A 12,077-nucleotide genomic window follows, 5' to 3' on the forward strand; every position below is an offset into this window, starting at 1 on the left:
GGGGTGAGGCTGTACCCAGCAGCACCCGGGACAATGTTTTTGGTCCCAGCAGGCACTGGGCTGTAAACCAGGACGTGGGAACTATGGGATAGCTGTGTCACATTCTTTCCATCCCCTCCAGTGAGAGGGAGGCTTGCTTGTGCTTAAGTGGCTGTCAGTCACCCAAGCATTCTCCTCAGGCCAATACTACACCTTTGCTTTGCAGATTAACAACAGGTGCACTGTAAGCCCCTGTGAAGATCTGCCTTTTGCATTCAGCCCTTACCCACTGAACACTCCCAGTAATGCCAGCTGTGCTGTGCCCAAAGGAACAATTATTCAACACCAGGTTGAATAATTCAGCTCAGGATCAGCTCTTCTTACAATACCACAGTAGGGAGTTATGCTTATGGTGAAACCAATCATAAGCTTATTAAAAATCAAGATTTTAGGAGCTAGTGAGACAAGATAATGGAAACAGAAGGTTTACATATAAAACAAAATCAATAGGTGCTTTCTAGAGACTAAACTTTAACAAGCTGACCCCCTTTCTAAGGTAGTGTTATCTCACCCAAAGCCTTGTGAATGTAATCACACTGCCCAATTACTTCCTAAGTGCAGGATAAAGGGGTGTTCTTTGCCTCCTACGTACACCCCCTTCCCAAAATTAATGGTCTTTGCACAGGGCCAGGCTAACCCCCATGGCTCATTTTATCTTGTGTGCTCCTTTGCTGTTGACTCTGTAGGTAAATAGGGTGTCTGTTGTGTGGGCTTACAATGCTTAATTTACACCTGGAAGAAAATACACTTGCCTCTTATCTGGAAGAAACCTCTCTTTGGTTGGTGCCAGATTTCAATATGTATTTTCCATTATATATATATAAAAATAACTCCTTAAATATCATCTGTACATTTAGCATGAAACAATGAGGATCAGTGTGAGATAAGCTTGTATGGGAGACCTCATGTGACCCTCTTTGGTGAACTGGAATGAGCATGCCAGAATCAGAACATTCTTGGCACTGAGGCATTCTTGGGGGTCATAGATGTTCAGGTGGAAGGGGTACACAGGGCTGTATAGCGCCACAAAGGCCTGGGTGAAGTAGTAGAAAGTGGGTCAAACCAGTGCTCCATGTATCCCCATTTGTCAGGTGGGGAAACAGGCTGAGAGAGGTTAAGGAATGTACCCAAGGGTATACAGTGAGTGGGGGAAGAGCTAGACTAGAGGGAACAGGAGGGTCTCCTACAGAGCTGGACTCCTAAGATGCAGAGGGCTTGGAGGAGATGAGGAGTCCCCTAGCATAGAGCCAGGGAGGAACCTTTAAACTGAGGGGCTCTGGAGGGGATGGTGGCTCCTCTAGCACAGAGTTGAGGGTAGGACCTCCAAGCTGTGGGGGGCTCTGGAGGGGTTAGAGGGTCCCCAGCACACAGCTGGGGGGACCCCAAGTCTGGGGGGGGGCTCTGGAGGGGTTAGAGGGTCCCCTAGCACAAAGCTGGGGGGTCGCCTAAGCCTTGGGGGGGCTGCTGGAGGGGTTAGAGGGTCCCCAGCACAGAGGCCTGGGGGCCCCAAGCCTTGGGGGGTGGCTTGGAGGGGTTAGAGGGTCCGCAGCACAAAGCTGGGGGGTCCCTAAGGCCTTGGGGGGGGCTCTCGGAAGGGGGTTCGAGAGGGGGTCCCCACAGCACAGCTGGTGGCTCCCCAAGCCTGGGGGGGGGCTCTGGAGGGGTTAGAGGGCCGCGCCGCACACAGCTGGGGGTCCCCAAGCCTTGGGGGGGCTCTGGAGGGGTTATGAGGGTCCGGCGCTAGGCACAAATGCTGGGGGGCTCCGGAGGGGTAGAGGGTCCCAGTGCAGGGCAGAGCTGGGGTGTCCTTAAGGCCCTGGGGGGCTCTGGAGGGGATTAGAGGGTCCGCGCAGCACAGGGGGAGCTGGGGGTCCCTAAGACTTGGGGGGGCTCTGGAGGGGGGTTAGAGGGTCCCCAGGGGGCACACAGCTGGGGGGGTCCGCCAAGCCTGGGGGGGGCGCTGGAGGGGTTAAGAGGGTCCCGCAGAACAGAGCTGGGGGTCCTAAACTCGGGGGGGGCTCTGGAGGGGTTAAGGGTCCGACCCCCTAAGCACAAAGCTGGGGGTCCGCTAAGCCTTGGGGGGGGCTAATGGAGGGGTTAGAGGGCCCCAGGCACAGAGCTGGGGGGGTCCCTAAGGCCTTGGGGGGGCTCTGGAAGGGTTAGAGGGGTCCCCAAGCAGGCAGAGGCTGGGGGGTCCCTAAGCCTTGGGGGGGGGGGGCCTGGAGGGGAGTGAGAGGGTTCCCCAGCATCAGAGGGCTGGGGGTCGCCTTGAGCCTGGGGGCTCTGGAGGGTTAGAGGGCCCCAGCAACAGCTGGGGGCTCCCCAAGCCGGGGGGGGGGGCTCTGGGAGTGGGTAAGGGTCCCCAGCACAAGTGGGGGGTCCCACAGCCTTGCGGGGGGGCGCTGGGAGGGTAGGGGTCCCCTAGCACAATGCTGGGGTCGCCTACACAAGCCTGGGGGGGGCTCTGGAGGGGTAGAGGGTCCCCACCAGCAGAGCTGGGGGCTCGGGGCTAAAGCCGTGGGGGGGCTCTGGAGGGGTTAGAGGGTCCCCCAGCACACAGGCGGTGGGTCCAAGCCTTGGGGGGGGCTCTGGAGGGGTTAGAGGGTCCCCCGCCAGCACCAGCTTGGGTGTCCCAGCCTTGGGGGGGGGCTCTGGAGGGGTTAGAGGGTCCCCTAGTCAAAAGCGGGGGGCTCGGGAGGGGGGTTAGAGGGTCCGCAGCACAGAGCTGGGGGGTCCGTAACTTGGGGGGGGCTCGGAGGGCGTTAGGGGTCCCAGCACAGCAGCGGGGGGTCCAACCGTGCCGGCGGGGGCTTCTGGAGGGGTTTAGAGGGTCCCCTAGGGCAGCAGAGCTGAGGGGTCCCTAAGCCTGGGGGGGCTCTGGAGGGGTTAGAGGGTCCGCCAGCAGCAGAGGCTGGGGGGGCTCCTAAGCTTGGGGGGCTCTGGAGGGGTTAGAGGGTCCGCCAGCAGCAAGCTGGGGTCCTAAGGCTTGGGGGGGGCTCTGGAGGGGTTAGAGGGCCCCAGCACAGAGCGGGGTGGGCTAAGGCCGTGGGGGGGCTCTGGAGGGGTTAGAGGGTCCCCCGCAGCACAGCTGGGCCGGGTCCCCAAGCCGTGGGGGGGCTCTGGAGGGGTTAGAGGGCGCCCTCAGCACAAAGCTGGGGGGGCTCCGGAGGGGTAGGGTCCCGCAGGGACAGAGCGGGGGGTCGCTTAAAGCTTGGGGGGGGCTCGTAGGGGATTAGTAGGGCCCCAGCACAGAGGCTGGGGGGTCGGCCTAAGCTTGGGGAGGGGCTCTGGAGGGTTAGAGGGTCCCAGCACAGAGCTGCGGGGGGTCGCCTAAGCCTTTGTGGGTGGGCTCTGGAGGGGGTAGAGGGTCCCCAGCACAAGAGCTGGGGGGTCGCTAAAGCCTTAGGGGGGGCTCTGGAGGGTTAGAGGTCCCCAGCAGCAGAGCTGGGGGGATCCTCTAAGCCCTTGGGGGCGCTCTGGAGTGAGCTTAGAGGGGTCGCGGCCAGGTCAGCTAGATGCTGGGGGGTCCCTGAACGTCCTTAGGGGGGGGCTCTGGATGGGGTTAGATGGGTCCCCAGCATCAGAGCGGGGGGCCTAAGCCTGTGGGGCTCTGGAGGGGTTAAGGGCCGCCAGGCACAGAGGCTGGGGGTGCCCAAGGGGCCTTGGGGGGGGGGGCTCTGGAGGGGTTAGAGGGTCGCCCAGCACAGAGCTGGGGGGTCCTTAAGGCCTTGGGGTGGGCTCGGAGGGTTAGAGGGTCCCAGCATCAGAGGGCGGGGGTCCCTAAGCTTGGGGGGCCTGGAGGGCGTTACGAGGTCCCCAGCACAAAGCGTGGGGGGGTCGCTAAGCCTTAGGGGGGGCTCTGGAGGGGTTAGAGGGTCCCCAGCACAGCAGCTGGTGGGTCCCACCTGGGGGGCTCCTGGAGGGGTTAGAGGGGCCCCCGCACAACAGGCTGGGGGGGTGCCCCAAGGCCTGGGGGCTCTGGAGGGGTTAGAGGGTCGCCCCGCACGACAGCTGGGGGGTCGCGCCCACTTGGGGGGGCTCTGGAGGGGTTAGAGGGTCCTCCCGGCACAAAGCTGGGGGGGCTTGGAGGGTTAGAGGGTCCCAGGTGCAAGAGCTGGGGGGTCCTAAGCCTTGGGGGGGGCTCTGGAGGGTTAGAGGGCCCCCAGCACAGAGTCTGCGGGGTCTCCAACCCGTGGGAAGGGCGTTGGAGTGTGCGGGGGGTCCTCACGGCTGGGGAGGGATGCGTGGGGGGCGGGTATCAGAGGCTTGGCCCGCCCCCGGCCGGCGGGAATTCAGCATCCCGCGGGGCGGGCCGCAGGGCCCGGTACTCTGCAGCGGGCTGCCCGTGCCCTCGGCCGGTCCCGGCCCAGCGGCGCGCACCATGGCGGCGCCGGGGGCCCGGCGTGCGGCGGCGGCTGCTGCAGGGGGTGGCTTGCCTGGGGCCTGGGGCTTGGGCCCCCGCGGCGGTACGCGCTTCAAGAAGAAATGGGTGAGGGAACGGGAACCGCCCGCAGAGTGAGAGCGCCCTCCCCAGGGACTACCCCAAATCCTCCCCGCTAATCTACCCCCGAATCCCTCGTACCGGCCATTACGCCGCCCGAAAAGCCTCCCCCGCAACCGTTCCTCCAGGGACCCCCCAAATCCTCCATCCGCTGAATCTCCCGCCCGAATCCTCCCTAGTAGTCCATTGACCCTCGACCCCCGAAAGCTCCCCGCTACATTCCCCATGGGGGTCCGCCCAAGGTGACTCCCCAAATCCTCCCTGGCCCATGTCGAAATAACCCCCCCCGCCGCGCGAAATCCTCGCCCCCGAAATCCTCGGCGCTCCTAACTCCCCATTGATCCCCCCGAGAAAAGCCTCCCCGCATCGGGTCCTTCAGGGACTTCCCCAAATCCTCCGCGCCGCACATCGAACATAACCCCCCTCACCCTGTCTAATTCCTCCCCCCAATCCTCCTCTACTGCCCAACTCCATTGACCCCCCCCCGAAAAGCCTTCCCCCCGCATCATTCCTCCAGGGACTCCCAAATACCTCCCCGGCCCCATCGAAATAACCCCCTCCCCGTTAATCCTCCCCCCGCGAAATCTTCCCTCCTAACACGACGCCCCCCCCCACAAAGCTCCGCCCCATCTATTCCCCACGAAATTCTCTCCCCACACCCTGGGATTCAGCCTGCCCAGAACCACAGCCCAGCTACTGACCCAGCCCCACTAACCCCCCACAATCCACCTCCTGCGTTCCCTACTAAAACCCCAAAATCCTCCCTTGCCCCTGAAATGTTTCCCTTCCTCCTAACCCCCACCCCCACCAGTCCCCTGAAATTGTCTCCCTCCCCCACACTCTACTGATACCCGAAAAGATGCTCCAGCACCCTCGCTAATGCCTCATTGAAATTCTCCCTACACACCCTTCGGCTCGGGCCACCCAGTACCAGAGCCCACTACTGACCCAGCTCTTGGCCCCCATGCCCTCCTAACTTCCCGAAATCCATCCCCTGCACTCCCTACTAAGCCCTGGAAATGTTTCCCTTCCCCCCCCCCCCCATCCCCACTAACCCACTCTGCATCTAAAAACCATTCTGCTCCCCCTCTATCCTTCTCAGTAATCCCCCCAAAATCTTCCCTCCACCCCTCTGCTGATTCCACCAGCCCAAAATTCTCTTCTTTCCCCTCCCCTCTCACCCTAGAGAGGGATCGCTCAGTAGTTTGAGCATTAGTCTGATAAACCCAGGGTTGTGAGTTCAATTCTTGAGGGGGCCATTTAGGGATCTCAGGCAAAAATCTGTCTGGGGATTGGTCCAGATTTGAGCAGGGTGTGGGACTAGATGACCTCCTGAGGTTCCTTCCAACCTTGATATTCAGTTAATCCCCCTGAAACCTAATCCTCCCAGCTAATGGCTGATCCCCCTCATTCTCCTTCCCATCCATACATCCAAAGCCTCTTGTCTAATATCTCCTTTCTCCAGCCCCAGGCATTCTGTCCCTTTTCTACAAGTAACACCCCACCACTACTAATCCCAAGGCCTCCTTTTCACATGTTGCTTCTATGGCTTAATTACTGGTTCCACACAGCTTTAATGGAGCTGTAAAAACATGCTGAAGTGAGGCCGTGTTCCATTTCCACTCTGCACACCCAGTCTTGCTATTTTCAAACTGAATGCAAATTACTCAGCTTTTCTGTGCCTTAGTTTCCCCATCTGTGCAATGAGCAGAACAGCTGCCTCCTAGCAGGGCTGTTTTATTTCTGGATTGTTTGGGACTCAGTTGAAGTTCCTCCTGGGACAGGTGCGGGCAGAAGTGCCAAGTGTAACTGTGGTAAAGCAGAGCCTCGCTCTTGATCATTCCAGTCACGGAAGTGGGGAAACGTCACAGTGAAAAAGTGTTTGATTCTTTCACGTGGCTAACCTTTCAATTTCTCTGAAGGCTAGCACTGCTCCCAAGATCTCGGCCAGCCGGCTGGCTCTGCAGAACTTCGACATGAACTACAGTGTGCAGTTTGGCAGCCTGTGGCCCTCGATTCGCGTCAGCCTTCTCTCGGAACAGAAATACGGCGCGCTCATCAACAATTTCTCTGACGCCGACAGGGTCAGCCGAGAACTGGAACTTCTAAACGCTGTGGATTTTATTTATGAATCTCAGAAAGCAGCTCGGCACATGCAGGGGGATTCGCCTGTAGAACGAGTGAGGGGTGAGGAAACAGTGCCCCAAGAAACCCACAGAGAACAGTTGTCTGTGGAACAAACACAGATGCCATCATCGCTTTCTACGTCCATCAGCCCCAACATCAAGTGTTACACGTTCTCCAAAGGAGATGTCAGTCGGTTTCCTCCGGCAAGGTATGGCACTCGGAAGCATTGTGGCCTGTAACTCAGGAGATCTGGGTTCGGTTCCTGTATCTGTCACTGGCTTGCTGGGTAGGCTTGGGGAAATTGCTTTAAAAACTGTGTGCCTCAGTTTCCCTGTCTATAAAACAGAGATTTTATACTGCGTTCTTTGTAAAGCACTTTGAGATCTACTGATGAAAAATGCTGTATAAGAGCTAGGTATTAACTGTTCTGTAACACTGATTGGAAAGTTGAGCCGGTTGTGCTGTGTGTATACTTGTTACAATTCTTTTCCCCTAACCCCTCCTCAAAAGCGGATGTTCAGTCTCTGGGTTTGAGGCTACCTTGTAGGAATCATCTTCCAAGCTAGGACTTGTAGAGTAACAGAAATAAAAGCCATTCGCCCCCTCCCCTCCCAAATTCATCACATACAGCATTGTATTTAGCTGCATTGAACTTAATCTCTACATGTTTCTTCTGTGGCTCAGCTGCTGGTTCTACACAGCTTTAATGGAGCTTGTGAAAACGTTGTGCTGGGGTGAGGTGAAGAAGCATATTAGGGTTCTGTAAAATACATACAATATAGGAATATTTAAAGCAGACAAAGCACTAAGCAATATACTTTGAGGAATCATTCTTTGGTGGCCTGGAGATGAACTAGGTCATCATCGAATCGGTGTCTTCCATCTGGAACATTGTATTTTTCTGGGATTGTATGTTCTGGTCCTTCATCAAACGTACCTGATGGGTAACTATCTCTGGGAATATGGCATTCATGTGTTTTTAACCTGAGGGTTTCAAGCTCTGTATCTTAACTTTTTTCTTCAGATTTTTATAACATACTTGGTTTTCAATTATCTCTTGGAATTTCTAGACCAGATGCTTTAGGAACCCTTGGCTACTATCTGCTGGATGCCGCATCACTCTTGCCTGTCTTGGCTCTCAATGTGCAGCCTGGTGACCTAGTCCTTGACCTCTGTGCAGCACCTGGTGGCAAGACGCTGGCTCTTCTGCAGACAGGATGTTGCCGTAAGTAAAGTTGGCGATCCCACCCTTCACCTGTCCACAAAGGTGCTTCAGGGTATAGATGGGGTTAGATGCTTAGCAGGTGATCTTTGCTCACTATGACAGGGTTGTAATGATAAATTCCTTATAGTCCCCAATTTGACTTTCTGCTCTCTCTTCCCAAGTTATATTGGCATGGAGTGTTCTGCAAAAGCCCATCTGTTAGTGTCAGGTGGATTTTTTCCATCTGACCACTCTCCTGTGATTATAGGATCTGGGCAATTGGGACGTCAGTTTGTCTCTGTGTGTTGGTTTTCTTCACGTTCTTTCTCTGTGTCAAGGTTTTTTCCCCACTTTGAACTTTAGGTTCAAGAAGTGGGGACTTGCATGATCACTTTTAAGCTTAATTACTAGCCTTAATTTGGTACGCTGCCACCAGCCAAAAGTCTGTGTCTGGCACACTTCTGTTTCCCCAAAACCTTTCCAGGGGAACCCAAGACCCAAACCCCTTAGGTCTTAAAACAAGGAGAAATTACCCATCCCCCTCCTTTCCCCCCAGACTCTCCTCTCCTTGGGTTGCCTTGAGAGGCTTACACAGATCCAAACTCCTTGGAGCTTAAAACAAAGAGGAGTTAACCATCTCCCCTCCTTTTCCCCCCACCAATCCCTGGTTAGTTTAGACTCAATCCCTTGGATTCTAAAACAAGGAAAAATCAATCAGGTTCTTAAAAAGAAAGCTTTTAATTAAAGAAAGAAAAGTAAAAATTATCTCTGTAAAATCAAGATGGAAAAATGTTTACAGGGTCTTCAGCTATATAGACTAGAGGGACTCGCTCCCCCTAGCATAAAATACAGGTTACAGCAAACAGAGGTAAAATCCTTCCAGCAAAATACACATTTGCAAATAAAGAAAACAAACAAATCTAATCCTCTTTCTATCTATTACTTACTATCTGGAACCTGAGAGTCTGTTTCAGTAAGACTGGAGAAATCTGGTTACATGACTGGCTTCTCTTAATCTCAAGAGAGAACAGAGAACAAAGAAAAACAACACAAAACAAAGACTTCCCTCCACCCAGATTTGAAAGTATCTTGTCTCCTGATTGGTTCTTTGGTCAGGTATCAGCCAGGTTCACTGAACTTCTTAACCTTTTACAGGTAAAAGAGACATTAACCCTTAACCATCTGTTTATGACACTCTGTGTGTGTTCTGTTGTCCCTCTCATGACAGGTCACCTGGCTGCCAACGATATCTCTGCTTCCCGCAGTAACAGGCTGCACAGAGTTCTCTGTAGCTACATTCCCAAAGACATCAGCGCTGATGTGCGCATCACATCCTGGGATGGAAGGAAGTGGGGGGAACTGGAGGGGGACACTTACAATAGGGTAAGTGACTGAAAATATGGAAAAGGCAGACCTGTCTAGCTGAGTTTTCTGGCACTGGTAGAGGAAAATGCTGGATGCTTCTGAGGAAGGCAATAATTTATTTATCCAACTATGCAATGGTGGAGAAGGGGGAATTCTCCCCTTAAATGTTGATCTGCAAGAGAGAAACTGTTTAATTTCCCTTCTCTTAGCTGACATAGCTACAAATGCGATAACATGAAATTATCAGCCCTTTTAAAATCTAGCTCTCAATCTGCCTATCCCCCAGACTCATGAGCAACCTACCAATGACAATCCAGTGTGTGTACCTGGACTCTGATACCATGGTGATAGGCACTATCTAAACAGTTGACTAGATCAGAATGTGTGCAGGGATAGTGGAGGAACTGGGCAAAGGAAAAGGACTCTGAACAAATTTCTAAGCTTTAATCAGGTGGCGAACTGAGCTGAGATCCCAGTCCTCTATCATGCAGGTGCTTGTGGATGTGCCGTGCACGACTGATAGACATTCCGTCATGGAAGAGGACAACAACATTTTCAGTCAAATGAGAATGAAGGAGCGTCAGATGTTGCCGATGCTGCAGGTGCAGCTGCTTCTGTGAGTGAGCTTGACCCCACCTGAGGCAGGCGATCTGTCTGTCCACCCAGGTTCTCATACTGGCTGCTGGGCTGAGTATAGAAAACCATACCTCAGGATGGGAGAGATTGGAGTCAAATGATACCTTGTTTGGAGAATTCATGCAGTTTCCTTTAACTGCAGTATCTGAGTGCCTCACAGACGTTAAGAAACTCGTATCCTCACAATACCTCCGTGAGACAGGAAACTTTAGCATCACCATTTTACAGATGGGAAACTGAGGCACAGAGGTGGCACCCAGGGATTCTATAGCAAAAAAACAAATATTGAAGCCAATCTTTAAAATCCCAACCCAGTCCCTTAACCACAAGACCATTTCTCCTCTGCATCCTTTCTCAGCCTGTTCTGTGTCCCTGGAGCATGTGGCTGAATGAACTCTCAGTCTACTGCTTATGGTCTCCTTTCCAGCAGAATGACTCATCCTGCTTCTGTTTACTGTTTGTCTCACTGTGGGACAAATGCTTATTATCATTGCAGTGTTAAATTCTCCTGCAACTGCAGTGATAGCGTGGAGCCGTCTAGACTGCGGCATCCAGAAGCCCTGTCCATCTCTCGCTAGCCAGGAGGTTGGCTTCCCCTCTTCAGCAGACAGTCTGTGCTAATGACGCATACAGTCACAGCAGGGCCTTACTCCTTTACATCCCATAATCATCCTTTTGTTCCCCTCCAATCTAGCGCTGGACTCCTCGCTGCCAGACCGGGAGGGGAAGTGGTGTACTCCACGTGCTCCCTGTCTCAGCTGCAGAACGAGTACGTCGTTGAGAGAGCTGTTGAGGTAGCAGAAACTGAATACAACATCAATGTCCACGTTGAAGACTTAAGCTACTTCAGGAGACTCTTCCAGGACACATTTTCTTTCTTTGCAGACTGCAGGCTGGGGGAGCTTGTCCTTCCCCACCTCACGGCAAACTTTGGACCCATGTACTTCTGCAGATTACGCCGGGAACAGTAGGGGTGTCGGCTTTTTGACCCCCTCTCCCTGGTGGAGGTGAGATTGGGCAGTTCGTCTTCATCCAGCTGCATCTCTGTTGTGACATTCTGAACGGAGGTGATCTCACTCTTTTCCAGGCTGTAATGAAATACCCAGAGGTTCCAGAGAGAGAACTGCTTTGTGATTCTTTTAAAACACCTGGAAGGGAACGTCTGCTTCTGTGCTACAAACACTGAGAATAAATGCTGTAGACATGATAAGAGTGTAATGTGTCTTCTCTGTTTCTGGAAGCAGGACTTCCCAGGATCTAGCTAAAATTTGTTTGCAACTTGATTGTTTTTCTTCTCCAACCTCCTCTGCTTATTTGTAAAATAACCACAGAGGGAATTAGTGCTCAGAGCTGAGGTTGAGCACTCTGGAGTTTGCTTCTGGTTCTGCAGCCGCTCGGCTTTAAGCAAGTCACTTCGTGTGTCACAATTCCTCATCTGTAACATTGCAGTGATATCTTCCTCCCTCCCCTCTGCTGGCATTTGGAAATGCAGCCCTAGGTCCACAGACGAAAGGCTCTATAGACACACATGCTATTACATACACCCCTGCAGTCAGATACGGATAGGACTATATACGTGATGGATTAGCTCTTGTGTAGCACTTTCCCAGCAGAAGATCACCAAGTGTTTTTTAAAGGTAGGTAAGTACCACTGTCCCCTTTTCTAGATAGGGAGAATGAGGTCTGATAAGTGGGAGAGCTGCAAAGGACACCCAATGAGTTAATAGTAGAGCGGCGGGTAGAACTCGGTCCCAGGTCCTATCATGGAGGTTTCAGTTGATTTGCAGTGAGCAGATATCCGTATTACATCACCTCCTACAGTCCCCTCCATTGTTAGCAGACCAGAGTAGCCAAGAGCCACACCCACATGAAATAACTTCCTACCTGTACTTCCCCATGGAAGCTGTTGTTGTGGGGTGTTCAAAAGGCCTAACGGAAATGGGGGGTTCTGCTGCTATTGAAATGCTACTGGAGTTAGGGGTGCAACTCTCTTAGGCTCCTTTGAAAATCCCCGCTGCAGGTATTGTCAGCAGTCAGGAATGGGAGAGGATGTGCCATGAATGAGAGGGCAGGGGGTCCTTGAGAGAACTTCTGCACCATAAGAACTTCCCATATAGAAACAAGAGACTTAAGCCCTAACTCAGTTCTTGATCAATTGCATAGTCAATTGCTTGACTACGCTGTGGTTAGCTGGTCTTGAGTATA

The 12,077-nt window shown here is 53.6% G+C and overlaps 1 protein-coding gene across 1 annotated transcript in view; it reads left to right on the forward strand.

The window, feature by feature from the left end:
- NSUN4 (NOP2/Sun RNA methyltransferase 4) overlaps positions 1-11,084 on the forward strand; it is a 17,988-nt gene extending 6,904 nt beyond the window's left edge. The window contains exons 2-6 of the mRNA XM_032805053.2: positions 6,463-6,875; positions 7,738-7,892; positions 9,100-9,254; positions 9,728-9,852; positions 10,567-11,084. Coding sequence (XP_032660944.1) covers positions 6,517-6,875; positions 7,738-7,892; positions 9,100-9,254; positions 9,728-9,852; positions 10,567-10,843 — 1,071 coding nt within the window. The 5' untranslated portion in view covers positions 6,463-6,516 and the 3' untranslated portion in view covers positions 10,844-11,084. The remainder of the gene's footprint in view (positions 1-6,462; positions 6,876-7,737; positions 7,893-9,099; positions 9,255-9,727; positions 9,853-10,566) is intronic.
- Positions 11,085-12,077: the final 993 nt, after the last annotated feature.

The sequence above is a fragment of the Chelonoidis abingdonii genome, chromosome 7 (assembly GCF_003597395.2).
Source record: "Chelonoidis abingdonii isolate Lonesome George chromosome 7, CheloAbing_2.0, whole genome shotgun sequence".
NCBI lineage: Eukaryota > Metazoa > Chordata > Testudines > Testudinidae > Chelonoidis > Chelonoidis abingdonii.